Source organism: Ceraceosorus guamensis (genome assembly GCF_003144195.1).
Source record: "Ceraceosorus guamensis strain MCA 4658 unplaced genomic scaffold IE81scaffold_68, whole genome shotgun sequence".
Taxonomy (NCBI): Eukaryota; Fungi; Basidiomycota; class Exobasidiomycetes; order Ceraceosorales; family Ceraceosoraceae; genus Ceraceosorus; species Ceraceosorus guamensis.
The window spans coordinates 65278-92795 of NW_020290063.1; the positions used below are offsets into that span (position 1 = coordinate 65278).

General features: G+C 56.8%; 9 protein-coding genes across 9 annotated transcripts; 5 read left to right on the forward strand and 4 right to left on the reverse strand.

The window, feature by feature from the left end:
• Positions 1 to 4533: 4533 nt before the first annotated feature.
• Positions 4534 to 6484, reverse strand: IE81DRAFT_222175 (hypothetical protein). Its single transcript, XM_025511055.1, has 4 exons — positions 6201 to 6484; positions 5764 to 6113; positions 5482 to 5688; positions 4534 to 5410 (listed from the first exon to the last, which is right to left on the reverse strand). The coding sequence occupies exons 1-4, from the start codon at positions 6309 to 6311 to the stop codon at positions 4678 to 4680; spliced, it is 1401 nt and encodes a 466-aa protein (XP_025367584.1). The 5' UTR covers positions 6312 to 6484; the 3' UTR covers positions 4534 to 4677.
• An 811-nt stretch (positions 6485 to 7295) lies between these two features.
• Positions 7296 to 9046, forward strand: IE81DRAFT_325591 (putative ERG20-farnesyl-pyrophosphate synthetase). The gene is made up of 6 exons (XM_025514568.1): positions 7296 to 7748; positions 7820 to 8112; positions 8199 to 8271; positions 8346 to 8469; positions 8542 to 8844; positions 8913 to 9046. The coding sequence occupies exons 1-6, from the start codon at positions 7467 to 7469 to the stop codon at positions 8930 to 8932; spliced, it is 1095 nt and encodes a 364-aa protein (XP_025367585.1). The 5' UTR covers positions 7296 to 7466; the 3' UTR covers positions 8933 to 9046.
• A 205-nt stretch (positions 9047 to 9251) lies between these two features.
• On the reverse strand, positions 9252 to 10214 carry IE81DRAFT_349281 (putative RPL9A-ribosomal protein L9.e; the record flags this gene model as incomplete). The annotated part of the gene is made up of 4 exons (XM_025516372.1): positions 9252 to 9523; positions 9591 to 9630; positions 9702 to 9863; positions 10107 to 10214. 4 exons carry the CDS (start codon positions 10212 to 10214, stop codon positions 9252 to 9254), a joined length of 582 nt encoding a protein of 193 aa, XP_025367586.1.
• A 917-nt stretch (positions 10215 to 11131) lies between these two features.
• On the forward strand, positions 11132 to 12377 carry IE81DRAFT_325594 (hypothetical protein). Its single transcript, XM_025514569.1, has 2 exons — positions 11132 to 11668; positions 11765 to 12377. Exons 1-2 carry the CDS (start codon positions 11392 to 11394, stop codon positions 12352 to 12354), a joined length of 867 nt encoding a protein of 288 aa, XP_025367587.1. The 5' UTR covers positions 11132 to 11391; the 3' UTR covers positions 12355 to 12377.
• On the reverse strand, positions 12357 to 13927 carry IE81DRAFT_368311 (Mov34-domain-containing protein). Its single transcript, XM_025517137.1, has 4 exons — positions 13410 to 13927; positions 13137 to 13280; positions 12668 to 13037; positions 12357 to 12564 (listed from the first exon to the last, which is right to left on the reverse strand). The coding sequence occupies exons 1-4, from the start codon at positions 13844 to 13846 to the stop codon at positions 12484 to 12486; spliced, it is 1032 nt and encodes a 343-aa protein (XP_025367588.1). The 5' UTR covers positions 13847 to 13927; the 3' UTR covers positions 12357 to 12483.
• A 395-nt stretch (positions 13928 to 14322) lies between these two features.
• On the forward strand, positions 14323 to 16601 carry IE81DRAFT_316664 (hypothetical protein; the record flags this gene model as incomplete). The annotated part of the gene is made up of 10 exons (XM_025512566.1): positions 14323 to 14731; positions 14921 to 15065; positions 15147 to 15304; positions 15378 to 15498; positions 15568 to 15590; positions 15658 to 15700; positions 15761 to 15803; positions 15868 to 15950; positions 16013 to 16177; positions 16248 to 16601. Exons 1-10 carry the CDS (start codon positions 14463 to 14465, stop codon positions 16599 to 16601), a joined length of 1404 nt encoding a protein of 467 aa, XP_025367589.1. The 5' UTR covers positions 14323 to 14462.
• An 80-nt stretch (positions 16602 to 16681) lies between these two features.
• IE81DRAFT_349285 (CDK-activating kinase assembly factor) lies at positions 16682 to 18170 on the reverse strand (the record flags this gene model as incomplete). The annotated part of the gene is made up of 4 exons (XM_025516373.1): positions 16682 to 17352; positions 17417 to 17490; positions 17593 to 17834; positions 17949 to 18170. 4 exons carry the CDS (start codon positions 18168 to 18170, stop codon positions 16682 to 16684), a joined length of 1209 nt encoding a protein of 402 aa, XP_025367590.1.
• A 347-nt stretch (positions 18171 to 18517) lies between these two features.
• On the forward strand, positions 18518 to 19829 carry IE81DRAFT_325597 (hypothetical protein). Its single transcript, XM_025514570.1, has 2 exons — positions 18518 to 19035; positions 19110 to 19829. The coding sequence occupies exons 1-2, from the start codon at positions 18562 to 18564 to the stop codon at positions 19632 to 19634; spliced, it is 999 nt and encodes a 332-aa protein (XP_025367591.1). The 5' UTR covers positions 18518 to 18561; the 3' UTR covers positions 19635 to 19829.
• Positions 19830 to 23548: 3719 nt separating this feature from the next.
• Positions 23549 to 26172, forward strand: IE81DRAFT_325599 (hypothetical protein). The gene has a single exon (XM_025514571.1). It carries the CDS (start codon positions 23912 to 23914, stop codon positions 26138 to 26140), a length of 2229 nt encoding a protein of 742 aa, XP_025367592.1. The 5' UTR covers positions 23549 to 23911; the 3' UTR covers positions 26141 to 26172.
• Positions 26173 to 27518: the final 1346 nt, after the last annotated feature.

Below are 27518 nucleotides of genomic sequence, written 5' to 3' on the forward strand. Positions count from 1 at the left end.
GGGGGGTGCCCTTGTTTGTTGACAATCGAGCCACTGCTGCTGGATGATGGGTCTTGTGGTCTGTGATTGGTGCCAGTTGCTGATGCAAGCAAATGCATTGTGGGACTTGCTGACTCTAGGCGTGGTACCTGAAGACGGCAGAGGTGGATTTGTTTTTGGAGATGCTGGGAGAAAGAGCTAAGAATCAATAAAGAGATGATGGGACAGGAACAAGAAAGAATCAGCTGGGCGTTGCCCGTGTATCTTGCTTGCTAGACCTGTGCAACTTGACAAACGACAAGCCTGGACGTGCCTTGAGCGCATTCTATAACTGATTACGTGGGCTGGCCCTCGTCCATTGACTACAGCATCAAACCCGGCGCTCGAGCAGCTGGATTGCTGGAATGAGAACAACAGGACCAGCAACAGCAACGACGGCACCAGCACGGCAGAAATGCCTCGTGAGGCTGCAGCTCCTCGCCGTCAGCTGGCTACTCGGGCTCCTGGTCCCCTTGTTTTCCTTCGGCATCTTCTGGGCCACAGATCGCCACAACGGCTTCTCAGCCGCAGCGCCCTACCTTCTCTTCCCGCCCTCAGGTGGCGTCCAGTGAGGGCGCCCCGGTCGCTACGGCCAATTGACCGCGGCTGATCGCGCCGCCAGCAGAGATGATCTGCTAAAGCTAAGTGATTCGCACGCACCTATATAAAGGTGTAACTACTCACCCTTGCCAACTTGCACTCCCTACAGATCACCAAAGCACCAACCTCTTCCCCCACACGCCACAAAGCCTGTCAAGAGAGCAACTGTTCTCTTCGCGCTCAGTGAACACCTTGATGCATCAGCAGCAAAGTCGAAGACTGCGGTCGACTGCAAATTTGTAAGCACTTTTGCTTCGCTTTGTTGACGCTTGCTGACCGTGCTATTATTCACTTTGCCTCTAGCCTGCGGTGCCTCGCTTGATATCTGTCAAATTTGTTGATCGTGCTATTGTTTCTTCAATTTCCCTCTTGCAGACGTCTTCAGCGGCTTTGGTCATTCCCGACGTGCTAGCAGCATGCACCCGATCAAGCCCACTACTTGGACCGGCCGGATCACTACTTTGAACAGCTTCGACATGTGAAGAAAGGCGTGGTGTTAGCATAATTTACAACATGCCTGTCGGTCACTTTGCGCAGCAAATGTTCCACGTGGCTCAACAGCATTGAACGAGTCAGCTTTACGCAGTTTGCGAACATACTTCGGGAGCCGCGACTTGCTAGTAGCACACTGTTGGCCATCTTGAACGCGATTCGTGTCCTCAATACCCGAAGGCTAAATAAATGTAGCAGGCAAGCGTCGGTAGTCGCCTGTGCGAGACCGCCTCGAGCCGAGAAGGTGTTTCGTTTTTAGAGGGATGCGCTCTGAATTGAATCAATGCTTGTGATATTCATGATCCAAAGCACGGGCTAGAGGCTCACGTCAAAGGATTGGCTGTCGTCGGTGGGCCGCGAAGATATGCCAAAACTTCGCAAGAGAGAGCTGGAAGACATCGCCCAAGCAACTTGGCAGACCCGAATAGATCACGTACGCGCTGAGTGTGCATTTCGACCGTAGACGCGTGAAGGTTGAGGGCATGCGGACAAGTTTTTAAGGTTCCATAGACATAGGGACGCTCATTGGGGATGCTAGATCGGCAGAAATTTTTGCACTCAATAGCTTTGATATGCAAGAAATACAGGCGACTACGCGGACGAGATGAAAAGCAAACGCACGAAACAAGACTGTGAGCCTTCCATCCGGTGCCCTTTTGGAGTGTTCGGTCCATCCTGATTGTATGTAACAGCATCATCTTGTATGGCGGCTTTTACCTCCTTGTCAGGGTCTCGGCTGCATTGACACTAGAATTGAGAATCATAGAACGTTGATCTTGTCATGGCCTCATCCTTCCGGCTTTTTATTTCGGGTGGACCAGAACTTTGTGCTTATCCCCGGCTCCATAATACGAGTGGTCGCGAGAGCATGTGTGTGTTCTTGAGCGGATTAAATCTCGTAAGCTGTCCCCATGTCTGTAAGCAGCTTGTAACTTTCTTGAGCGCTTCAAGACATGCGGTGTGAAAGCACGTTTGATTGGTCGCTACAGACGCTTCGTTGCGATGGTGCGGCTCGTGACTTTACGCACACCCTTTATTTTTGCGTCACTCATACTGCAAATTGCGGCTTCAATCGACAAAGATCAATTTAGATGACATCAGAAAGCTCTGTTGTGCTGCAACAAGACGGTAAAGTCGTTGCTGCTGCTGAAAAGTGGAATCAGGTCGCCGCTAAGTAGGACGACGAAAATCGACAAGGCTCGGCTTGTACAGCATCAAGCAGCTTTCCGATGGCGTTGTCGGCGCTCCTTACCGCTCAAGCAACTTGTTCACAGACTGTCGGCTACCCTCGTCTGGCACCATCGCTGGATTGCTTCTCCTTCATTGAAACTGAGGGATAGATGTTTGGCTGCTTCTCGGTCAGCTTGAGCAGGGTCATCGCAGGGATTTGCAGCAACTCTCGCACGTGATATGCAGCTGTCTTTTTTTTCATTGTCTTTTCTTCACGCGTCTTTTGTGCGCTATGCGAAGTGCTCCAAGTGCTTGTTGTTACGGAGACCGTGTCTGAACAGAATCTTGTTCTAACATCATGGGGCCTGCCGTTGTTGAGTTTTGCAGCATTCTGATCTGATAGGAATCTTCGCTGACGTATAAGACACGGCTTCCATTTTTTCGGCCTAAAAGCAGGACTCTTTCATGCGATTGATGTGTAAAGCTCTGAACGGCAGTACGAAGTGCGTTCGAGAAATTCATGGTCTTTTTGTCGCGAAGTATGGACGCAAGTGAGATACTGGCGCCCGTTGACAAAGACAAATCGGATTGATCTGAGGCAGGCTTTATTGAGTCGAATGCGTTAGAAACATTGGTGAAGGCTTCTCTGACGGAGATGGGGGGTGTTCGGGTCAAACGAGTCAGACAGGCATGGCATGGCACGGCCGGTGTCGTCGGTTGCTGCAGAGACGACGTTTGCCGCGAACGCATGCTCTCGTCGTGATTCTCTCATTTAGTCCAAGCTCACGCTTGTCCGAGTGCAAGGATGATTGATGGGTTCAAGTCATAAATCGAAGAGAAAAATTCGACCCCTGTTGTTGTATGGGTCGCAAGAGGGTTTGGCTCAAATTGATTCATCGTGCGCGAGGGGAGTTGAGAAGCTCTCGCTGCTGCAATGATAAATTGTGAGTCAAATCAATGCTTTCATCGTTGAAGCGCATAGAGACGTCACATTTGGTGATAGGTTTTGCAGAGGTAATTTTTAGACCCGCAATTTGGACCCGTCTTGCTACACGAAATGTCAGACTTCATGCCACGCCAAAGTGACTTCACTGGTACTAGATACGCAGCCCACTGAGACTCTTCTTCGGTGGATGACAAAACATGGCCGGGATCAAACTTGGGAAAGGCTATTCCCTCGCTGTGATCAATCACCCACTGAGAACAGAGCTGGGTCTTGCGATCCTAAACTGGTCAGACCCAAGGCGCCAGGAGCAACATCTCTTAGGCAAGCTTGAGCGAGGCCCACTCTGGTTGGGTGACACATTGGGGTTTTGTTTGTTTTTGTTTTTTTTTTTCTTCATGGGGCTTTTTGCATTTGCAACGCCTTCGACGCGTGTGAGCTAATCCAAACTAGTGTTGTTCTTTCCCTATTCGAGGAAACGTGATTGGAGCAGCAAACATGTGCGCGTAGCCCCCAAAAGGGCTTCTGGAGGGCGACGTCGCCGTCCATTGAAGGCGAAGCTGCCTCATCTTCAGCTGTGGTGAAGTCAGCTTTGCAAACAGCCAGCTCTGTATTTACCAATGACTGGTCACAGGTGGCAGAAGAACGAGGAGCAAAAGAGTACCAGACTCCAGCGCTTTTCAAAGCTTCACACCACAACCCCATTGTTGCTTTGTTGTGCGGTCCGCCTCCCCAAGAGGGTGCGTCTGAACACGTATATTCTGTCACATTCTCATCGTGATTCCCTTGAAGCTATTGTTGGCTTACTCTTGGTCCACCTGTGCGCGCTACCTCGTCGCTCCAGGCGTGGGAGGAGAAGGTGGGGGAAGGAATGGGACCCCACTCGCAATCCAGCCTTGATGAGCGGCGCTCACTGCGCACAATCCGCAGAGACTGATGATGCGAGCCCAAACCTGTTTTTTTATTGATAGGCGTCGACCGGAAAGAAAAAAGTCTTTTGCTACCCAGCCAATATCCGCTCTACCGTGTACACACGACAAAGTACGCTGCTTATACCCTCTGCAAGTCTCCATGCTGCCTCTTAGGACGGAATTGTGACGCTTACACAACTGAGACGGCTCTCCGAACGATCACGACGTCGCGTTCTCAGGTCAGTATTCTCATCATGCAGGCGATACAAGACGCGTCGCAAACGCGAATTGAGCCACAGCAAGGTATGAGCTGGTGTATGAAAGTCAAGAAGTTCCACGGCTAGATATGAGAATTCTCTTTTTCGCCTTGAATCACAAAATTTCCTCCGGAGGTTGTAGCTTTGTGTCAGGCATTGATTTTTTCAGGCTCGTGATTTGCACGCGTGTCAGCGAGCTTCACAATGCAGGCCAGTACATTTTGGAATCTGCTCTATTGGAACATTGGAAGACTCCGTCTGTGATGTGGACAAGAGCAATTCCCGCTCAGTCAGTCCCATAGGTCCACTCTGACGCTGCTGTAGGCGTCTGAGCCGGCCCCGAGCAGTATAACCACAAGTCGAAATTTTCTTCATCTCCTTCGCCCAAGGGTGCGATGATCAGATGCAAGTGGTCACCATCTGAGGCGATCACAATGTGATTGGGCTGTGATTGAAAATCCAGACGTCCGAGTTCTGACGACGGGAGCAGCTGCAACGCGTCGATGAGCACACCCATTCGCCCTCCGCACAGCTCGCGAACGTGGTCGTCAATCCATACGCTCCAAAGAAGCAGACGGGATGCTGTGGCATGAGAAGCTTTTGTGCTCAGGACGGGTGCTTCGGCCTCTTCGGCACAGAACTGCAACACTGCGGACTTGACGACGCGCAACTTTTCCACTTTATCAGGATACGCGCAAAGGGGTTCTTGCTCCTCGTGACAGATGGATTGCTGGGTATGCGAATCGAAGTGTCGCGTCCAAAAGGTCGCCAAGTCGCGACCTGTTTCGTAATGTGGTGCAGTCGATTGACGCTCGGACGGGCCAATGCTCGACGCGCCGTGCTGTAGCCTGGTTCGCAGGGTGGAATGATCGTTGCGCTCGAACGTAGCGCCTTGAGTTGCGAATGTGATGCCCTCACTGGAATGGAACCCCACGGACCCCACGCCGCCGAAGCTGACGGTGTAACCGTGCTCAGAGGCCACACCCTCGCAGTAATGCTGGAATTCCTGTGATGTCCATCTGCAAGGAAGAGCGACGGGACATGAGCAGATCGCGCGGACGTTGGCGTCGGACATCACCGCTGTACGCACTCGAATTTGTGATCGTCGTGTCGGAAGCGTCGGTCAGTTCGACCTGTAGGATCAGGAAAGCCTCCTGCTTGAGAGGTTGCATTCTCCCATTCGGGGTGGAAGTTGAGATTGAAATTGTAGTCTGGCGTGGTGATGATGAGCAACTTGGGCTTGTACATGCCCAATAGGATCGGCGCAAATTTGCTGATGTCTGCGAGGTGCTCGATGCTGGAGCAGTGGACAAGTGGTTGGGATGGGTCGCTGCGCTGGACGGGGAATGCAAAGGTGACAGAAAACACTCACACTTCTGTCGCGACGATGGCATCGCAGCCGACGAGTCTATGGTCCAGCGTCTCGAAGGTGCCGTGTAGCAAGTGAACAGTGAAGGGCATCCAACGAGGCATGGGGCGATACCCTTGCGCAGCCAATATAGCTGTCCTTGCGGCTGCGAGAGCGCGCGCATCGATGTCGACGCCGATGAGCGAGGTCAAGCAGCTCAGGTCTGCATCCGAGTAGATCCAGTGGTGCGATGGCAGAGGACAAGCGCCACGAGTCAGGCTGGGAAGACGGTGCAGTGGAAAGACGTCTCGTTGCAGCGGTGGTCGGCAAAGGGCGGAGAGCAGGGTGCCTTCGCCGCAGCCGATATCGACGATCTGGCGCAAAGAGTTGAGTGACGCATGGTGAGCAGGGATGGTGGGTGAGTGGAGGGACAAGGGTTCAGGCGGATGTGCCGTGCTCACCGAGCTTGGTTGATGTTTGCGCAGCAGTTCGAGGATCCAAGCTTGTCGCTGCGGATGAGTCTGGAGTGTTAATCTTGAATGGCACAGCACCGCGGCCATGCCTGCATGCATTCCCCCACCACCACCACACCCACCTGCAGCCACAAGGGCGGATCAAAGGTGACCATGACTGTGACTGACGGCGTGCAGCCTCAAGCTTGAGCTGCGTTTTGCTCCTCATTCGACGTCAAGAGAATCTAGCCATTCGTGATGCTTGCTTGCTCTGAAGGTGCGGTGTGGCAGTGGCAGTTGTAGCAGCGCAGTCGATGAGGAAGCGTATAATCACGATGCCCGCATGCATGTGCGCTCAGTCACGCTCCTTGCGATATCGTGAGCAAAGATGTTCGTGAGATGGGTGCGCGGGTGGTCGTCGGACTGAGCTGCTGCGATCGCAATTTAAAGCAATTCAACTCAAGACTTCAGACTCGACTCACATTCTGCTGAAATGGTGTATTGTTGAATGACGAAGATTGGATGCAAATGACTCGCGAATACAACGCTCGACGCGTGCAGGCGTATGATTCTGACTTGACAATCTTGAATCGAGATCTGTAAATCGGAAATCTTCTTATTTGGGACCCGCGAACGCCATCTCCTCGCGCATCTTTCCCTCTTGTCTTGTCGTCGTCCAGCTCGCCAAGCGCCGCTGTGGCCATGATCTACGACTGCGATCTCCAGTTTGAGTCTGAATCAGTCAAGTCGTTGGTGAGTGAATCATCAATCACTTTGACCCGTGACTGAGTTGGCCAACACGCGCGACCGAACGACGGGCAATTAAGCTCTAAATCGCGTCACGTGCTGCATGCATGCTAGCTATGCGTGCAGATCCTTGCCCGCCGCGGAACGGAACACCGCGGGTATGAAAGCAGCTTCAATTGATTTAGCGTGTATGCGCGGGTGCGTGTGAGAAGATCGGTGAGGGGAGGGAGGGGCAGAGAGCGCGGGAGGCAACAACAGGCGGCAGGCAGGCAGGCAGGCAGCAAATGCAAATCGATTCAATCACGAATTGAGCGAGCAATTAAGTCACAGTCACAAAGAATCACAACAATCTTGAATCTTGCAATCCAAATCCATCAACACCGCGCATGGCGCCATTCATGGTCACCTTTGCCATCCCCCATCACCACACGCTCGCTCGGACCACACACACACACAGCCATCCACCACCACCACCACCACCACCACCACTCTCTAGCCCCGCCTCTCCCTCCTCGCCGTGCCATCACAATGTCCGCCTCTTCCCCTCGCGACAAGTTTCTCGCCCTCTTTCCCAAGCTCAGTCAGGAGCTGCTGGCCTATCTCCGCGCAGAATCCATGCCAGCCGAGGCAATCTCTTGGTTCGAGCGCAATTTGCAGCACAATACCCCAGGTGGTAAGCTCAATCGCGGCTTGAGCGTCGTCGACACGGTCGACATTCTGCTCTGCACCGACGAGCAGGGCAACAAGGTCAAGCAGCTGACGGAGCAGCAGTGGGAGGATGCTGCCATCCTCGGTTGGTGCATCGAATTGGTGAGCAGTCAGGTAGTCGATCACGTGGGCACGGGCATGGGCATCCCCCCCCCACTCACGCACATCTCCAGCTGCAAGCTTACTTTTTGGTGGCAGACGACATGATGGACGCTTCCCTCACTCGTCGAGGTCAACCTTGCTGGTACCGCGTTCCAGGCGTGGGAAATATTGCCATCAACGACGCATTCATGCTCGAAGCTGCCATCTACCACCTCCTCAAGCTGCACTTTAGGGATCGTCCTTACTACGGCCACCTGCTGGAGCTCTTCCACGAGGTCACCTTCCAAACCGAATTGGGTCAGCTCGTTGACCTCATCACCGCGCCAGAGGATGACGTCGATCTCAACAGGTTCAGTCTCAAAAAGTAAGTCTTGCGCGTGCGTGCGTGCGTGCGCGCGCGTGCTTCTTCTCGCCTCGCTGTTGATGTCCCTCCCCCTTCACCCGCTTCAGGCACCACCTCATCGTCGTCTACAAGACGGCCTTCTACTCCTTCTATCTCCCCGTCGCCCTGGCAATGCGCATGGCGAGTGGGCGCAGTCGCGGTTGTGCTCGCAATCTGCCCTCAACACTGACTTTTGGATCTCCCCCCAACAACAGGTCGGAATCAATGACGAATCGCTGTACAAGCGCGCGCTAGACATTCTCTTGCCGCTCGGAGAGTACTTTCAGGTGCAAGACGACTACCTCGACTGCTACGGCGCTCCCGAGGTCATTGGCAAAGGTGGGAAAGGGGCTGCGGCGGCGAATAATGCCAGAGCGACTGACCGGCTGACTTTTGATACTTTCACCGCAGTCGGCACCGACATTCAAGACAACAAGTGCTCCTGGAACATCAACATTGCGCTAGAAAACGCATCTCCCGAGCAGCGCGCAGAGCTGGACAAGCACTATGGCCAACGCAACAGCGATTCCGAAGCCAAGGTCAAAGCAGTGTTCAGTGCTAAGAACATCGACGTCGAGGGCAGGTTCAAAAAGTACGAAAAGGAGTCTCACGAGAGGCTTACGGAGCTCATCAAGGAGCTGCCGCAAAATGTCGGTGCGGGCGAGAAGGGCATTGGTCTGAAGCGAGAAGTATTTACCAGCTTTTTGGAAAAGGGTGAGTGCAAGATCATTTGTGCGCCCGCGCACAGAGCGATGCTGACCAAGTGCGAGCCTCGCGCGCAGTGTACAAGCGCACCAAGTGAGACGAGAAGAGTGCGTGCGCGCGGAGCACGATTCGATCATGTGTTCGTAGTAGAGCGATGAGCGATCAAGAAATCAGACCGTCTGCCGCCATGCTACCTTGCGCGCACTTCTCCGACCCGCAGATGATGTCTGATCTGATCGTATTTTGAAAGTGTCATGTGCGCATGGTGGTGTCAGCCTGGCTAGTCTCTCGCAAATAGAAGCAGAGAGGCGGTGCGGTGCACAGGCCGAGGAAAAAAGTACAGTGACTGGGTGCGAGGCGTGTTGGGGATGAGCATGACGAGGATGTGCGAAGGCGGGACGGCGCAGCGCAACACATCAAGCCTCGACCTCGACGATGGTGCTCTTTTGGGCACAGTAGATGCCGTCCAAGAACTTTCGGATATCCTTGTTCTTCACCAGGCACTGTCCGTGGAGCAGAGCGGCGGATTGAGAAACGGCCTCGATGTCGTTGCCCTCGACCAAGACTTGGTCCTTTTGTGCAGGGTCTTCCCTGATAGAGACACCCTCCGCCATGACTGCGTGACGAACTCGCTTCTCCCCGAGGAAGTTGCGCACCTCGCAAGACTTTTTGTCGCCAGCGACGATGACTGGAGAGGTAGTGTACTGATCAGCACGGCGCTTGCAGAGTCGAAAGCACAATCTACAGCGACTCACTGTTGATGGGGAAATGTGCGTAGACTGCACGCATCTTGTACTGTGGGGCGTCGCGAGCAAGTGCCTCAGACGCAATCCTCCAGCCCCAATCCGCCTCCGCACCCCACTCACCTGGAATCCCACAGTCACACCCTTGATCATGTTGGCAAAGACTGCCTTGGCGGTACGCAGGCAAGCAACGTGCTTGCGTGCTCCGTGCCACACGATGAACTTGAGCTTTTCACCCTTGCTGCTCTTGACATGACGAATGTCCATGGCCATGTGGCGCACATCCTGTTGCGACGCGATGCAGCAGAGCGTCAGCAAAGCTTGCGCGCTATGTTCTGCGCCCTCGACATGCCGCACGTGTCCTCCTTCTTTGCGTGCGATGCCCAACTCCCCGACCGGCCCAATCTCTGATCTCCTCCACTTCCCTCTAACATTGTACTTTCGCCGCTCTCTCTCCTCCGCGTGCTCATTGCTTCTTTTCGCAGGCGCGCACTGCTCCATCACATGGCAGCGTGTCCATCAACGCACCTTGGTGAGCTCTCCGCGAGGGCCCTTGACGGTGGCCTTGCGGGAGTGGAGGGTGACCGTCACCTCCTTGGGGATGACCAGCTCGAGTTCCTTGTAGATTTGAAGCATCTTGTGCGCTGTGTGTGTGTGTGTGTGTGTACAAAGCGAGAGCCAGACGGTGTCAGCTTCGCGCAGTTCGAGGAGCGCCTACATGCGCGCTGATGTTTGAGTCTGCAGTCTGATGGCCGCCATCGATGGTGCCGCCTCCTGCTGCTTTGAATCACAGCCTGTACGACGCTCGATGCAGGCTGCAGTGTGCCAACGAAACGAGCGCCACGAGCGGCCCTCGACGCCAGCATCCTCGTCATCGTCATCCGTGCCTCTTTGCAAACATGCCTCGATCTACATTCCTGCCGCACCATCTCCTCTTGATGTTTGCAATCTGCCTCCGCAGCCTCATGGGCGCATCCTCCTACGCTTCTAGCTACTCCACCCATGGCACGAAGAGACGCTCATCTGGAGGAGCATCTGCTGCGTGCGCCAGCCGTCCACCTCTCGGTACGCCCTCTCAGCTCTTTAGAGCGGGATGGCGGGAGAACTCTTGTCTGATCGCTAGGATGCCGAGAAGGTGGGAGAATGTGATGGACCGGGAATACTCACGTTTCTTGAGGTGTGCGAGGTGGGTGAATGGATGAGGTAGGGAAGGTTGAGTGGTGGTAAAGCCCATCCAAGTCACGTTCGACTGCAGATGGCGCCCGCGCGGCTGCTGCTGCTGCCTCCCTCGCATCACTTCTGGACTTGGATCGTTGCCCGCGCTGCCGCGTGCGCACCGTCCCTCGACCGCGACTTCTCCAAGGCTTGAGCGTCAGCTGCGGCCTGAAAACGCGCCTGAGTGGTGTCCTGCCGCACGAGAGAGGCGCGCGCCCCCGGAATGCAGATCAGATCTCCCACGTGGCGCGCGTGCTCTCGTCTGGCAGAGGCGGCCGAACACCCATGCACGTGACTTTCATCTGAAGAAAGCCGCGCGCTGACGATCACACCCACCCCATCGCGGCTACACTCAAGACTCGCTTGGTGGAGCGATGCCTTCAACGAAGCGCGATTGGTCGCTCGTCGCTCGCGTCGCTCGTCGCTCGTCGCTCGTCGCTCGTCACTCGTCACTTCGCATCAGGACTTGACGACTTTTTGAGCAGCGCTCCACGTCTCTCTGCCTTCCAATCAAGAGTCAGCGTCACCAAGAGCCCCTCGCTGCACACGCCCAGCCTTGCTCAAGATGCGCGCATCCACGTCCAGTCTGGCGCCATTGATGCGCAATCTCTGCATCTCCACCATCCCCACCCCTTCACGCAGCGCACGCATAGCAGTCATCGCAAAGAAGCAGCAGCAGCAGCAGCAGCAGCAGCAGCAGCAGCAGCAACAGCAGCTTTCCACCTCTGCGAAGCGCTGGGAAGCCGAAGCGACTACGGCGGCGTCGACATCCATCGCCAGTACCTCAGCGTCAGCGTCAACGTCGCAAGCAAGACGGGATGGGTTTGTCGGACCGCAACATCGCGCTCCAGGGTCCGTGCATGGCGCGAGCAGAAGTGAGTGGCGAGGTCAGGTCAGGTCGAGTCGAGCATCGCTTTGTTGAGCACTCGCTCACACACAACACACACACACACACACTCACACAACCGCAGGCACCGAGTACCCCTTTTCTACGTCTGCGCGGGTGGTGGAGCAGGTGGAGGAGGTGCCGGCATACATCACGCCGCCGCCTCTAGTCAAGTCGGTGTGGCAGGGCAGCATGGACACATTCGTTGCGGATATGAGGGCATCGTACGATCCGACGGGCGAAAAGTCTGCCCTCTTTTCTCGCAAGTCGCGGCAGAATGTTCCTGCAGGCAGCGTGGTGCTGGTAGAGACGTGGAGCAACAGCAGCAAGACCAACTCTACATCCTTTAGCGGCGTCCTCATCGCCGTTAGGAGGCGCGGACTGAGCACTTCCTTTGTGCTGCGAACACTGGTCAACAAGCTGGGCGTGGAGATGAGGTTCAATCTGTACAGCCCGCTGCTCAAGCAGATCAGGGTCATCAGCCGCGCAGATGCCAGCAAGGCTACTCGCACGCAGGGCAGCCTGAGAAGAGCGCGCAGGGCAAAGCTGTACTTTTTGCGCAAGGACGATAGGCGCATCGCCGGCATCAACAAGGTGGTGCAGGCACTCAGGCTGCGCGAGACTCAGGCGCAGAGGAGTCCGGGAAGCAGCAGCAGGCGCACGTCGACCAAGTGAATGAGCAAGCAGCGTGCACGCGCATGTAATACATTGTGTGTGTGTGTGTGTGTGTGTGTGTGTGTGTGTGATGACCAGAGCTGTTCGCATGTGTGTGTGTGTGTTTTTCGGCGAGCACACGTGACTGGCTCAAGTGAGGATGGCAAGTCTGGCGGATACTTCTGCTTGTGCACGGACGACGTTGGCGAGGTAAGAGATCATGAGCACATCCTGTGAGGGGCGTGGGAAGAGCACGTCAGCACGAGCGGTAGGCAACGTCAAGCACGTCAGCACGAGCGGCAGGGAAAACGTTCTCGCCCTCGCCCTCGCTCACCTGGAGATGGCTGTTGAAAAGCGATTCGAGCTGTGATGCACCGTCTTGGGTTATGGCGCTGGAACTGCTGATGGGAACGGTGGACACCGCATCGATGACATACCTGCCCACCACCGGGTCGCCCTTTCTCTTTCCGTCGATGACGTCGCGAACGTACTGCAGTACGCGGGTCAGCTGGCTCTGCACTTGTCTGAGTGAAGCTGCTAGCGCGTCCATGTCCGACAGCATGACACCTCCTCCGTGCTGCTGAGGCGCGGTGGTGCTGGCCAGCAAGGAGAGGGCAGGCTTTTCGGCCAGCGAGGATAGGAGGGTGACGGGAAGAGGCACAAACACCGCGCTCTCTGCTTTTGGTGTGAGTCCGAGGGGCGCGCTGCGTGTGCGTGTGCGTGTGCGTGTACGCGCAGGTGTGCCAGCGGGAGTGAGCAAGATGCGCATACATACATGGGTGCGACGTTGCGGTGCTGCTCACCTGACGTATGCCTTGACGCCCGTGTTGGCCTTGGCGACATCCGTGTCGACTGTGAGGTGCACTGCCTGGTTGGGCAGCGTCTCGCGAGAGTAAAAGTCTTGAATGAGGGAGCTGTACGTATTGAGCGATGGGCCTGTGGCGTACCTACGCGGCGCGGACGCGGACGTGGACGTGGACGTGGATGTGTGTGTGGGTTGCGATGAGCGGCGCTGATGGAAGTGCGTGCGCGCGCGCGCTCCAGAGCGACTGCCCGCCCGCCCCACCACCACTCACCATCCGACGATGATCTCTTCCGGGTTGACGCGCTGGTGCAGTTCGAGCATCTGACGATGGTAGTCCATGTCCACCTGCACCAGCTCGTCCGTCTCGTGGTGAGGCACTGCGAAGCAATTCCTGATCTCCACCTCGTTCTCTACGCGCGTGCCCAGCAGCGTGCCGATGACCCGAGTGGGGTTCGCCGCAGTGGTGCTGCTAGCAGCAGCGGCAGAGGGCTTCGATGATGGTGCTGCTGGTGCTGCTGTTGCGCCATACTGATCGCCCGCGTCCTTTGGCGCAGCGGGTTCGGGGTCGCTGCGACGGAGGTAATGGTCGAGGATGCTGAACAGGGCGACTGGATGCACGGATACGCGGCTGGTGGTGCGCGATGTGGCTGCGCTGTTAGCTGGGTAGCTGATGTGCAGCGCAGAGGAAGATGTACCGTCCAGCGTCATGTTGGGAAGACGCGGGTGTGGTGTGTGGTGTGTGGTGTGTGGTGTGTGGTGTGTGGTGTGTGGTGTGAGGGTGAGGATGTGTGAGCTTCAACGTTGGCGTGCTCACTTGCTGCGCCTTGTGCGTGCGCGTGTGCGTGTGCGCCCGTCTCAACTTTCTTCGCGGCTGCTTTGCTTGGATGCAGCAGAAGAGAGAGCTTCTTGCACGCACGCACGCACGCACGCACGCATGATGGCGGGTCACGTGTCGTGGCGATGTGTTGTGTGGGCTAAGCGCGACGAGAAGCAGCGGCAGCAGTCTTGAGTCAAGAGTAGCGGTAGCGCGACACTTGGCAGCCGTGCATCCAGGCAGCGCGCGCGAAGCGAATGGCGTTAGTCTTGAGTGCAGCATCACATCACCAATCACGTGAATCGTGAATGCCATGCAGATTCGCATACAGCCAGCCTGCCTCTATGGTAGTAGTGACACGCAACCACCACTCCGATCCGTGACTCGTGCCCCGTGCCTCGTGACTTGTGACTCGGACTTGCTCATACCTTTCTCGGCCACTCTCCCACTCCACTCCACTCCACTCGACGCGACTCGACTCGACTCGACTCGACTCTCTGATCGACGAGCATGTCTTCACGACGACCCACGCATCGCGGACCTCAGCTATCGCTCTCCGCATCGATCGACTTGGATGTGGAAGGCGGCGCGAATGCTAGGCTGGACGAATCTTACGATGCGGGTTGGAGGACGGAGGATTTGCCATGGTCTGCCAAAGGTCCAGCTAGCAGCCTGCCCTCATTGAATATGGTCGAGAGCGCCAAAGCTCACCTCAGCTGGGCCAGGGATGGATGGGTGGACGGCATGCGCTGGTCAGAGGCTGCGCGCGTCATTCGCAGGTGAGATGGTCGCGGCGGCCTTGCAGAGCGGGTGTGGGTGTGTGGACATGGGTGTGGACATGGGTGTGGACATGGGCATTGGCATGTATGCAGCGAGCAACAGCAGCAGCAGCAGCAGCACGACGCTCGCAACAGCAACACGACGCTCACAACACGCGCGCCGCCTTTGCTCCCCCCCTCTCCACCAAGATCGCCCGACGTTCGCAACGGTCTGGCCAAGGGATCCATCTTGTCCCTCGCAGTCGTCGGCGCCATCTTCTTCTTCGAAATCGCATTCTTTCCCTCGCACCTCTTCCAAAGGCAGCAGGGCGAATCAGCGACGGGATTCGGTCATGTGCGTACAGGCCAGTATGGGCAAGCTGACTGCGCTGACTGCGCTCACTCGGCTCACGCATCTCACACTTCATACATGCAGGTCTTTTTCCTCTACCCGCTGCTGGGGCTGTGCTACTTTTTGGCTGCCAGCTGGACTGTGGATGTGGCCAATGCAGTGTACGCCATTAGGAGGGGCAATGTTGGTCATCTGCGAGGAATGAGCGTTGGCGTGGCCGATGCCGTCAAGCTGCCAGCGGGGTGAGCGTCGGATAGTGACCGAAGCGCCCAGTCGGCCGTGGGCCATGTTGACGGCGCTCAATCCCTCACGCAGCACATCTCGACGCATCTTGGAAGAATCATATCGCGTCATCTTGGTGCTCAACTACGTCCTCATTTGCTACCTGCTCGATCTTGTGCCGTACATTGGCAGACCGTTGGCCTTCTTCTTCATGGTGGGTTGGGCGGCGCCCGCACGCGCGTCTACACTCCACAGCTCACATCTACGCACTGCACTCGCACAGAGCTTCATAGATGCTTACTATTGGTGCGTGCCCGATGCTGAAAAGTACAGACGAGCCAAACGCCCACTCATACGCGCCCACTCTGTGCAGCTTCGAACAAGCGTGGATCGCACGCGGATGGAGTTTGGATAGGGTGCGTGAGGCGTAGAGTGGCAATGAGGACGAGCAGCTAAAAGTCGCCTTGACCCCACAGAGGATGAGATATGCAGAGTCTAGGTGGGCCTACTTTGTAGCCTGTGAGTAAGGCGGCAAGGCATTGCCCAGAACGAATCATTGACACGCGTTCCCCTCCCTCCTCAGTCGGACTGCCCTCCACACTAGTCAGCTTTTTCCACCCCAGCCCTTTGCTCAACGTGATGCTCTTCATGGTCTGCTTTCCATTTGTGAGTGTGTGTGCGTGGGTGCGATTGCGCGGCCGCAGAGTCTTACTCGCATGCCCCGGTAGTGCACCGTCCTTGCCATGCTCGCATCGCCCCAGCCTCGTGTGGCACCTACGGGCGGAAGCGCAATGACACCAACGTCTGCCGGAGGTGCAGGAATGTCGGGAGTCGCGCAGCTGTCCAGACTGCTGCCCCCTCGATTGCCGATATTCTGGTTGACTATACATGCTGTGAGTGGGCGTGCGCATGTGCATGCGCGCGAGCGTTCCAGCTCACGCGGGAGCGAAATTACTTTTTCAGCATCGATTACTATTGAAGGCCTTTCCACCGCCACCGGAGAGAGGCTACGTGCCGCCAGTGCCGAATCGTTGGGGCAATTCGCGCAATGCCACTCCTGCGAGTAGGATGTACGGTGGTGTCGGAATGGGCATGGACTCGACTTCGTCCGGCGTGGATGGACGCAGAAGCGCAGCGCAAGTTGTTGGAGGGGCGTGGGGCGCGGCGCCAACAGCAGCAGCGAATGGGGCCGCGACGCCCCCACATGCGAACGGCGCTTCGCCCTTTGTAGCAGCACCGCATGTCAATGGCGCGTCGCACATCCCACCGCCGCCAAAGGGACCACCGAGGTTGACGCCAGGCAAGAAAAAGGAGTGAAGCGATGCGAATATATGCGACATGTCCTCTATGTGCGCGCTGTCAGGAGTGAAGCGACGAGAATGACTGCAACGTCTCGTCTACGTGCGCGCCGTCTTGATCGCTAGCCCATCGATGCTAGCCCGGATGCACCTCTGCCATACCTCGGAGTAGTCGTAGCCTCCTGCTCTGAAACGACTGCCCGCATCCCCGTCGAGCTTCTCCAGCGCCCATGGATCGACGTAGCCTTTGCTGACGTCCGGCCCGCCGAGGGATGAGGGAGCGTCTCGCAAGTCGTACGCCCAACTGCAGTCGTCCAGCGTGGCTAGCGGTGCGGGCACAAAGTCCCAAAGCGATTCGACCAGCCACTGTTGGCGGCTTGGTGCAGCAGCGATGGACGTTTCGGAGTTGCCAACAGCAGCTGCCGCAGCATCTTGCACCTTGTGACGCTCCTCGATGAGCTTCTCTTGCCTCTCGTACCTGCGCGCAACGTCTTCCCGCCTGCCCCTGACGTCGATGCCTCTGGCAATATCATCCGCACTAGACTCTTGAAGCGCCTGCAATTGCTGCTTGTACGCATCGTGCCTAACCCTCCTCTCGCGAGCTCGCTGCACCTGCAACGCTTTCAACGCGGACTCTTGCTGGCGCTGCTGCTCCGATGCGGCTTGCTGAGCGCGAACGTTGGAGGCAGAGGAAGACTTGTTGGCGGATTCGTACGCTGCCACGCGCGCCTCTGTGGCTGGCAGGTCCACCTTGTGGATGATATTAAAGGCTGGGCCAAGGGGCGTGTCAGCGCGCACGCGCACGCGCACGCGCACATTCACCCGTGCACTCACTCAACGTCTCGACCTCTTCCAGGTAATTGTTGTAGCTTGTCAGCGTCGAAAACTCGTCGCGCGACTTGTTGAAGCTGCGCGGGAGAGGAGGGGGGACGAAAGGATGAGCTCGTGTATGCGCACCTGACTACACGCGCCGAGCGCGCTGGCCCTGATCGCACACGACCCGCACGCACAGCTTGCCGAGCCTCCTGCGAATGTCGACTTCCCTCTCGATGCTGAGATCAGCAAAGGTCTGACTGCCAAACTGGTTCTTTCTGCACACGTGACCGCAATCGGGACAGGGAGCAGGACCCAAGCTGAAGATGCGGTCGATGCAGGATTCGCACATTTTGTGGTAGCACGGCGACACGAGCAGTCGTAGGCGAGGATTGAGGAATCGATCTGTGCGACAGATTGGGCACTTGTCCTCTGCCGACTGTGGGTGGAGGGGGGGGATGCGAGTGAGGGGGTGTGAGCGACGTGAGCGATGTGAGCGATGTGAGCGACGTGAGCGATGTGTGAGCGTCATCGCCGCCCGCCGATCACTCACGGAGAACTCGCCTACGCGCCCAGTGGGATCCTTAAAGTCCCTCCTCACACCGCCTTGCAGAAGCTCGCGCGTAGATGGTTGCGAGTAGATGGAGGATGCGGCAGCGGCAGCGCTGTTGGCATGATGGGCGCTGTTGGATGGTCTGGACGAGTCTGAGGCAGGGTTTGCAGAAGGTCTGCCGCTGGTCAAGGGACGACCCAAGGCGCGACCACGGCGCGACATGGTGACGGGTGGTGAGTGTGGGGTGAGCGATGGGTGAGGGGTGGGTGAGTGGAGGGTAGTTGCGAGTGCGAGTGCGACTGCGACTGCGAGAGCGAGAGCGAGCGTCCGACGACATGGCGAGTCGCGAGTGTGAGTCGCTCGACTCGCTTCTCTCTCTCGCGTGTCGTGTCGTCTCTCGCTCTCTCTCTCTCGCTCGGCCGTACATGCGCGGGGGTCTGCTACGCGCCGCGCCTCCACTCACTCGATGCACGGCAACTGGCTCACGCGACCGCAAGCAACAAGCATGGTGCGTGCGCTCAACCACGCCGCACCCGCACCCGCACCCGCACCCGCACCCCACCACCATCACCACCACCATCACCACCACCACCACAACTGCCAACAGCTCGCAATGGCCGCACCGCTGCGATCTGTGCACGCCACCTCGGGCCAGAGCACAGCACCTCCACTCGCCACGCCTGCCCCCACTCGATCCTTGACCTCTGCACGCGCCATCGCATCCGCTCGATCGCTGCCAGCCTTGTGCTTTGCTTCGTCTGCCTCGGCTGCGGCTGCGACTGCGGCTGCGAGCAAGAGCACTGGAACAAAGTCGCGCATCCACAGCGATGCGCAGCTGGCTCATTGGATGGGCAAAAGCGCAGCGCATCGCCTCTTGGTGCTGCTGGTGGAGCGACTGTGCGAAGCTGCTGTCGGCTGTCCCACCACGACTTCCACCAACCATGCAGCGCCTACCAATGCCGGCATCGCATTGGTGATGGATGTGCTGCAGGAGCTGGACAAGTGGACCGCAGAGATTCAGCCACACACTGGCGCGCAGAGGTTCGGCAATCTGGCATTCAGGGATTGGGGTGCCAGGCTGGAGCAGGTGAGCGCGAACAACTCTGTCACGGCATTCACCCGTCACGCAGCCCACCCGCTAATACTCGCGAACGCTCGCAGCGCGTGGAAGATCTCCACAAACGACTACCTGAGCGCATACATGCGCACATTCCCGATCTGTGCGGCTACCTGCTCGGCTCGTTTGGCTCCTGGGTGCGCATCGACTACGGATCTGGTCATGAGCTGGCCTTTCTCGCTTGGCTGCTCGCCCTCATCCAGCTGGGCGTGTTTGGAGAATTGCAAGGAGACGATGCTGAGGCGGTCAAGCCTGCAGAGGGCGCTCAGACACAGGTGCCGTTGGAGGTGGATGCGCATGCGATCGGGCAAACGCTTGCACCGCAAGGCTACGAGAGGGAGCTGGCTACGCGCGTGCTGCCCGCTTATCTGCGCACCGTCTGGTCTTTGCAAGATCGATATGGTCTAGAACCGGCTGGCAGTCACGGCGTATGGGGCCTCGTGAGTGCTCAAGTGTCGCGAGTGTCGCGAGCAGCTAGCTTCGACGCTTATCTAGTAGCCTCGCGCACACAGGACGACTATCAATTCGTGCCTTACATCATCGGAGCAGCTCAATTGCGGCGTCAGTAGCGGTGGGCGTTGTTGCTCGCGATCGCGATCGCCGTGCCCCGCTCACACTCACGACCATTCGCTCTTGCCCCGCTCGCAGTGCAAAGCGAGTATAGACCGCAAGAGATTGCTGCGTCGTCTCACAAGCCGGCGGCGGGATCATCGCCTTGCGCTCTGCTAGCATTTCGAGGTACAGCACCGCTGCCAAACCTCTTCACCTCGTCCATCGCCCGCATCCACGTCCAGAAGCGCGGTCCATTTCGAGAGCACTCGCCGCTGCTCGAAAACATCTCGGCCACGGTGCCCAACTGGGTGAAGCTGCACCAAGGCATGATCAAGATGTGGAAAGCAGAGTGTCTTGGAAAGCTTCCTGTGGTGCAGCACCTGCCCTTTGGCAGCGTCGGTCTGGTGTGGGATGGCGGGGAGAATGGCGAAAAGGTCGGCGTTGGCGCGACCACGCGCATCGATTCGACCAACTTGTTGCCCGCTCGTGGCGGTGCTACCACGGCGGCGACGGTTCCGACGGGCGCTCCTTGGGCAAAAGTTCCAGCGCCTGCTTCGGGCGCACCTTGGGCTCACGCTCCAGCGCCTGCTTCGGGCGCACCTTGGGCTCACGCTCCAGCGCCTCTCTCACGGGCTCAAAACAGCACCTATTCTGTGAGCGGGCCAGGCGCTCGCATAGCAAAGCAAGACCAAAAAGCAAGCGAGCGTCAATTGTGAACGCGCGCGGAGGCGGACGTCGGACGGCGTCTTTGAGATTCTCGGCCCGCATGTACGCCCGTGTCAGACGGAGGTCGCCGAATCTTCTTCCATTCGACATCTCGACGCGTGTCTGGCAAGATCGCGCTCGAAATATCGAAATGGGCCGATCGAAATGCGCCGAGCCGTCCGCTGCACCGCCACGCTGCGCCACGATGGAAGTTCTGCTGAACACGTTGGGCGATCACGTCAAGCGACGCGACGCGCTCGCCATCCAAACGATCGATCTCGAAGCGGCAATCACCGATAGTGGCGTCATTAGTGCAGAGCGTGACGGAGCGCAAAAGGTTGCCGTGTTGGTGTTGCCGCTGGTCGTCCACGTTTAAAGCGAGACTGATCCGACTCGATGGATGCGATCTGCCCTCTCCACTCTCATCCTGCTCCCTTTTTTTTTTGCCACCATGATTGCCACAGTGCGACCCTTTGTCGCCGTCACGCTAGCATCTCTCTGTACCGTCGCCTTTTCGCTTCCCCACAAGCGGGACTTGTGGACGCGGCCTCGCCAGGCGGTATTCTCTACCCAGGTGAGCACGTGTGCGCATGAGCTCAGTGATGCGCCCCGCTCACTCGTCGAGGTGCACGCAGCTCGTCAAGCGAGTCATTTTTAGCAGCAACACAGTCATCTCAAACGGGGACCATCGCCGGACGATGGCCTTGAGTGCGAAAGACTACGTCAAGCAATTCCCAGACGCCAAGTACGTGACTCCAGTGACTGGATTCAAGTCGCCGACGCCAGATATGCCAAAGACGCACTTTCATGCCAGGGTGTACGCGACGAATGTTCCCAGTAGAGCCATCAGGGATGCTAACGGAAACGTGGAGCACAAAATTCCCATGGCATCCGGTCGCGGTTTCGTCAAGTACGGCAAAGTGACCAACGAACATGTCCACGAGGCGCCCGCCACTGACGAAGATGTCGAAAAGTATCGCCGCACGCACACTGGACGGTATCCCCGTCGCGTCGAGGTCGACTTGCTCGACGAGCATGGAAATGCCCCTGGCGAAGCGGTGATTTCCAACGCTACCAATCGTGGTGGTAAAAGAGGTTCACGCAAAAAGGAAGCGATCCAACAAGAGCCGCAACGAGAGGTGCCAGCCGAGCCCAAAGAAAAGTCCTACTACGACGTCGTGCACGAGGCGAGGCTCAGACGCGCTGCCCGCGCTGAAAAATTGTCCCTCGCAAAGCTCCAACCAAAGCCGCCTGCTCAGCAAGACCAGAGGCAGTTGCTGACGCCCGAAGAACGCAAGGCGAAGAACGCCAGACCTCATGGACCGGGCGGACAGTTTCTCAGTCTGAATCCCAACAAGCGGCCAAAGACGACGGAGAAGTCCGCGCCGCTTGAGCGACCTCGCGACGCCTCGGGACGCTACTGCCGAGGTGAAGCGTGCACGACGATTGCGCTTGATTCTAGTAGCAGCAAGTCGCCCACCGTTCACGAGGTGCATTCTTCGACCCCGCAAACGACACATGACGCTGATGTGGGCGAGTCTAGCAGTGTCTCGAACAGTCCACGACGTTCAACGCGTCCTTGGAGCCCATCCCACGTGGTCTCGCCGCTGCGCGAGCACTCGCGCACTCCGGCGTTGAGCCCGCTCAGTGATCTCTCTGTACCGCACGCGAACGAGCACGCGCACTCGTCGTCGCCTCCGTGGAGCCCGTCAGGGGCAGTGTCACCGCTGCACGAGAATGCTCTGCCCACGCAACACTCGCCTGGCCATTCAGAGACACATCCTTGGAGCCCTTCAGGTGTAGTGTCACCCCTGCACGAGAACGCTTTGCCCGCGGATTACTCGCCCGACTCTCCGTCTCGTCGGCCTGAAAGCCCTGCTTGGAGCTCGTCTGCTGCGGCCTATCCGCCACAGCAGCGCCGCACGTCGCCTCTACGCTCTCCGCATCGCCTACACTCGAGCCCGTCGTGGAGCGCTTCCGGTCGTGCGTCGCCAACGCACGACTTTGAGCTGGCGCATCTCGTACGCAGTCCGCCAAGACAGTCGCTGTTGGATGTGATTGGAAGTGCTGCGAAACATCTGCCACGCGTGTGATGGTGCGGAGCGAGTGTAGGGTTGGAACTAGGCTGCTGCCATCGTGATACTCTAGTTTCCGATGGATGCTGCTTGCTCGACTTTTTCACCTCGCAAGCGACGAGTTTTGCCAAAGCAGTCGACTCCAGCATCGATTCGCGCAAACCTCACAAGGCGCTGCCAATGCACCAGAGCAAGCGCACGAGAGCTCACCGCGATTCAAGTGGTCTCATTGCCCTCGCGCTGTAGGTGTGGACTGCTGCAGAATCTCACGTTGCTCTTTTGCGCGTGCTCCGTCTCTCTACAGACATGAATGTCGGAAGAGACAGTTCTACGATTGTGAGCCCGTGAGCCCGTGAGCCCATCATGTCGAGCAGTCACGAATAGTGCACCCGACAAAGCACTTTCTCGCGCGTGCAACCTAGCAATGCAGGAGCGCATTTCAACCCACAAGAGCTTGCTTTGTCAACGTCCATCTGAGGTGACTACGTAGACTGCCAACTCACATGGGCTGACTGCATTCAGCGACAACACCTCTAGCAAACCAGACATCGCATGTGAGCTTCGGCGATTTGAATGTCTGGCCTACAGCGCCGCGCGAAGTCCATCGACTTACCTGACGGCCCGTTATGGCCTCGAAATGTTGATGAAGTGAGGAGCCAAGTCCACGGCTCGCACCGCGCATCGACTTGAGTCAAGCGAGGGTTGTGTTGGTTGCGATCACAACCACTACGAACCACCATTGATGATTCAGGGTTTGATTTAGTTTTAGTTATTCGCAAGTCACAAATCAAGAGTCGCGGTCGAAATTCAGTGAGCCGGATTACGCCATTTTGCATCTGCTTGCGCGTATCCCTCGTACGAGAGGATCACAGTATTGCGCACTCAGACTTGTGCACGGGCCACGGTCGCGGGACCAAGTTTTACAGTCGCGAGCTGCCGGGGTACGCTTCCAAACATTCACACTCACGTTCCTGCATGTTCACGCTGCTTGCGGACGGCATGCACGATGGTCACGCGGTGTGCTGCTTGATTGCCGCAGGTAACACGGAGCTAATCGTGCAGGATCAAAATCAATCGTGCATCACGAGTGTGTGAATCGAAATTGTGATTCAAGATTCGTGAGAGGGTCCTTCTCCGTCCCTATATGTAAGTGCAGTCAAGAGTCTCGAGGCACTTTGCTCCTCGAAAGTCAAAGCGCTGCTTTAGATGGGCATCTGCGTGCTATGCCACACCAAAGCCGAAAGGCTGCGAAACGCCTATTTAAAGGCGCCGATTTATGTGTCCCACCTCGACGAACCCCCGCTCTCCTCATCTCGCGACCGCTGATCACAGGTCTCCACTCTCCATCTTACACCACCATAGCTCCCTTCGCGCTCCCCCTGCGCTCGATCGACATTCCACCTCGTCTTCCTCCTCACACCCTCTCATCTCGATCCTGACTTCATTCCCTTGCCACTCGGCGCCCATCCCCTCACTGTGACGCTTCCATACTGCCGACCATCACTGCAGCCAAGATGCTCTTCGAGCTCTGGTCCGACTCGCATTCTGCGCCTATCCTTTTCAACTTCGTAGTTCTCCTCCCTTGGGTCATCCTCGTCGCATTCGTGGCCCGCTCCGCCTTTCGGTCCATCTCAAGACGCGCCCGTCCGAATACTCACATAGCTCAACGCGAAGACTTTGCAAAGATGTCCTTTGTGCTGAGCCTATGCGAAAGGACGTACGCAGCGCCCGGACTTCTCCAGAACAACGCGATACTATGGGACCATACAATGGTGCGGGTTGCCCGGTCCGGGGTCATTTGGATTTGGCAAAGGAACAGCACTCCACCAGAACAAAGACAATGGATCATTGCGATCAAAGGCACTTCGAATATACGCGACCTTTTCCAAGACGGGCGCCTCTTGCTCGATACCGCGCGGCCTGGCCGATTCAACAAGTGGCAAAGAGACGCTTTCGCGCTCCGCAGGCAGGTTGAAGAATTGTTGACGGAACTCGGAGTCAACTTGGACGAGGACAAGGTAACCTTCATCGGTCACTCTCTTGGTGCAAGCCATGCAGAGTATTTGCTGCATTTCTTCCGCCAACGATCAAGAACCCAAACAAACCTTTACGGCTTCACAATCGATTCCCCAGGTCAGCCACCCAGCTTTCGCATCGAAACAGGGATGCAAGGGCCGCTACCAAATCTGACGACGCTCAACGCGCCACCCAATCTCTTCAATACGCTCAATGTACCTGTCGCCCAGACCCTGTACTGCTGCGGGGACGGGCCCGACGTTCACTTGAACATAGTGTGGAACGTAATCAGTACCAGCTATAATTTCAGTGCGGATGTGGCCTGGTTTGCGCTGAAGGCATTTGGCAGATATTCCGCAAACCACTACTTGAAGAGCATCAAAGACTACCTGGACGATTGCGACATTTCTGAGACTACTGCTGCGCAGTGGCCCACTTACACGAACACTGTCGTCGCCTACATCCCAATCCTGCCTTCTGCCACTGCATTTCAGCCACTTGCACCAGGACCAGGACCAGGACCAAGGCCACCGCGACCGCGACCGCCACCGCCTCCTACAGCAGCTCCTCATCGCCCTCCTGTGGCCCGCAGACCTCAAGAGGATGACCATCCAGGTCTCGAGCGTCTTCCAGGGGCAAGAAATGAGATGGTCACGGGCGTGCCTTACAAATGCTCTGGGGACGGAGACGTTACTCGCTTTCAAAGCATGCTCGTAGGCTCGGACAAGGTTTTGGCTCTCATTGCAGATTCTCTTCAAGGCAAATCAAGCATCTTCAAAGTCTTTGTGGGGCTCCTCTTTTCAGATCGCCGGATACGAGTCAGTCGCAGAGCGAACACAACCCGCTGGCCGATCGTGGCCAAGATTGGAGAGTTTGTGGTGGATGCAGAGAACGGCAAAAGAAGAACCGTCTTCCTGGTAGATATCCCAGGACTCGGAGGCCAGGGCATGCTCTCGCAGCCGAATGGTTGGGCAGAAAATGACGCCAGAGTGCTACTTGACAAGCTTCGCAGCTGGATTGGAGTCATCTACTACATTCGGCGCACTCCCTTTCTTGACGATGCTGCCACCAGACTGCGCCAAATCCAAAATATATGTGGAGACGAAATCGACATTCGTTACATCCACAACTACGACGGATTCAGCGACCGCCCGCAGGAACATGAAGAGCATCGTGCAGACTTTGTAAATGCGCTACCACCGAACACTCCCATCATTCAGTGTACCGTGGTGCGGGACCCTGACTCGACTAAAGAAGAACGCGACCGTCATGACGACGTGGCATTACTTCGGGAGTGGAGGTCTGAAATTTCGCCAGAGGCGCTGCGATCCAACGCAGGCACATTCGCCGACCGACAGAGAAGGTCAGCTCCGCAAGATGCTCAGCGAGATGCTCAGCAGGCGGGCCATGCACATGATGCCGCAGTCCGGCGGGGTGCCTGGAGCACGACATTTACGGGCGTACTGACCTACCTCCCTGGAGCGCCGTGGTGGAGCCCCTACCTTGGACCATCTCTGACGACCAGCATTGGAGTCATCGGCGCGGTAGCCGTAGCTATCTCTGTCGGTGTCGGAGCCGGGGCCTACTACGTTGCTTGTTATCAACACACAATCTGCGGCGCGCTGCCCCAGCCTGAACGCATCGTTTCTGAGTCCTTGTCCCTATTCCTTGTCGCCAGCTACGCAGTTCCACGCGCACTGTCACACGCCACGATATCATGTAGATAAATAGTCATCCCCTGAGTCGAGTCGAGTCATGCGTCACCGAGCGAGCAGATGATCAGAGCGTGAAGTCCCCTTGCAAGCACGTTCAGACCCTCTCCATCCTGCTTGCACGCCTCCCATTCTCCCAGGCTCTCGGCTGTCCAAATTCATCCACTTGGAGTGCTCGATGACCCAGTGCAGAATCATGTCTCGCGAGTGAGACAAGAAATTTGAATAGACATGCCGCGACTCACAATTTCGCTTGGAGGGGCCTGGCTCGACGGCCATCGAGGATCAATAAAACCAAGGCTTCCACTCGTGACTCAGCTTCGCAGACAGATCTCGACGGGAGTGAAGGGCGCGGGAACGTTCAAGCTTCATCGAGGGGTGTGGACCAAGCGTGGGCGTGAGAATTTTGGGTCTCGAGGCACAAAAGAGTGTGCATTTTGGCTCAAAAACTTTGAGTCTATGCTGGCATTCTTGGATTGGCTTGTAAAAGTTGTTGTGGAGACATTTGGCTTACCAGGCAGTGTTCTCCTGGCTCTCAGCTGTCAGAATGGGGTCTCATTTTGGTTATGGGGAGGCCCAACAACTTTCGCAGAGGGTGCGCGTGTCTGGTGCACGTGCAGTGGCAGTGAACTTGAAAGCGCTCGCGAAAGTTGTTGAGAGCATTTGGAGACATTTGGCTTACCAAGCAGTGTTCTCCTGGCCCTCAGCTATCAGAATGAGACCTCATTTTGGTTGTAGAGTGGCCCAACAACTTTTGCAGAGGGTGTTTGCGTCTGGTGCGCGTGCAGTGGCAGTGAACTTGAAAGTGCTCGCAAAAGTTGTTGAGAGCATTTGGAGTCATTTGGCTTACCAAGCAGTACTTTCCTGGCTCTCAGCTATCAGAACAAGACCCCATTTTGGTTGTAGAGTGGCCCAACAACTTTCGCAGAGGGTGTTTGCGTCTGGTGCGCGTGCAGTGGCAGTGAACTTGAAAGTGCTCGCGAAAGTTGTTGAGAGGGTTAGGGTTAGGGTTAGGGTTAGGGTTAGGGTTAGGGTTACAAGGGGGTGTGGAATAGGGTTTTTGGAGTTTGTGTTATAGGCATCTAGAGGAGCTCAAGGAGAGCCATTTGTTAAAGCAGCGCCAAAAACCCTACAGGTTTGACAGCATGAGGTCCATCTAACCTCAAGATGGTCTGGTTAGAGTGCCTAACTTGGGCGTCTTTGAGAAAAGTGTTTGTTCTTTGTTACAGTGACCTACATGAGGCTATGGCATGAGACTTTCTGGAATTGGATTGCACAAAAGTCTATCAGGGATGGCGCAAAGTGCTTCTAAGTTCAGCTTGGTCCCTTAAGTTGAGTCATCTTCAGCATACTTGACACAAGTTGAGGATCAAGTTGAGGGAAGATGACCTGA

What these genes read in the sequence shown, in the direction of transcription:
- IE81DRAFT_325599 (XM_025514571.1), top strand. Translation starts at nt 23,912, where the DNA reads ATGCTCTTCGAGCTCTGGTCCGACTCGCATTCTGCGCCTATCCTTTTC.
- IE81DRAFT_325597 (XM_025514570.1), top strand. Translation starts at nt 18,562, where the DNA reads ATGGCCGCACCGCTGCGATCTGTGCACGCCACCTCGGGCCAGAGCACA. An exon ending in GGGGTGCCAGGCTGGAGCAG is followed by an intron (nt 19,036 to 19,109) that starts GTGAGCGCGAAC and finishes GAACGCTCGCAG; the next exon opens with CGCGTGGAAGATCTCCACAA.
- IE81DRAFT_325594 (XM_025514569.1), top strand. Translation starts at nt 11,392, where the DNA reads ATGCGCAATCTCTGCATCTCCACCATCCCCACCCCTTCACGCAGCGCA. An exon ending in CGTGCATGGCGCGAGCAGAA is followed by an intron (nt 11,669 to 11,764) that starts GTGAGTGGCGAG and finishes ACACAACCGCAG; the next exon opens with GCACCGAGTACCCCTTTTCT.
- IE81DRAFT_222175 (XM_025511055.1), bottom strand. Translation starts at nt 6,311, where the DNA reads ATGCATGCAGGCATGGCCGCGGTGCTGTGCCATTCAAGATTAACACTC. An exon ending in GCAAACATCAACCAAGCTCG is followed by an intron (nt 6,114 to 6,200) that starts GTGAGCACGGCA and finishes TCTTTGCGCCAG; the next exon opens with ATCGTCGATATCGGCTGCGG. An exon ending in GCCATCGTCGCGACAGAAGT is followed by an intron (nt 5,689 to 5,763) that starts GTGAGTGTTTTC and finishes CCACTGCTCCAG; the next exon opens with CATCGAGCACCTCGCAGACA.
- IE81DRAFT_325591 (XM_025514568.1), top strand. Translation starts at nt 7,467, where the DNA reads ATGTCCGCCTCTTCCCCTCGCGACAAGTTTCTCGCCCTCTTTCCCAAG. An exon ending in TCCCGAGGTCATTGGCAAAG is followed by an intron (nt 8,470 to 8,541) that starts GTGGGAAAGGGG and finishes CTTTCACCGCAG; the next exon opens with TCGGCACCGACATTCAAGAC. An exon ending in TACCAGCTTTTTGGAAAAGG is followed by an intron (nt 8,845 to 8,912) that starts GTGAGTGCAAGA and finishes CCTCGCGCGCAG; the next exon opens with TGTACAAGCGCACCAAGTGA.
- IE81DRAFT_368311 (XM_025517137.1), bottom strand. Translation starts at nt 13,846, where the DNA reads ATGACGCTGGACGGTACATCTTCCTCTGCGCTGCACATCAGCTACCCA. An exon ending in GAAGAGATCATCGTCGGATG is followed by an intron (nt 13,281 to 13,409) that starts GTGAGTGGTGGT and finishes CGCGCCGCGTAG; the next exon opens with GTACGCCACAGGCCCATCGC. An exon ending in GGCGTCAAGGCATACGTCAG is followed by an intron (nt 13,038 to 13,136) that starts GTGAGCAGCACC and finishes ACGCACACGCAG; the next exon opens with CGCGCCCCTCGGACTCACAC.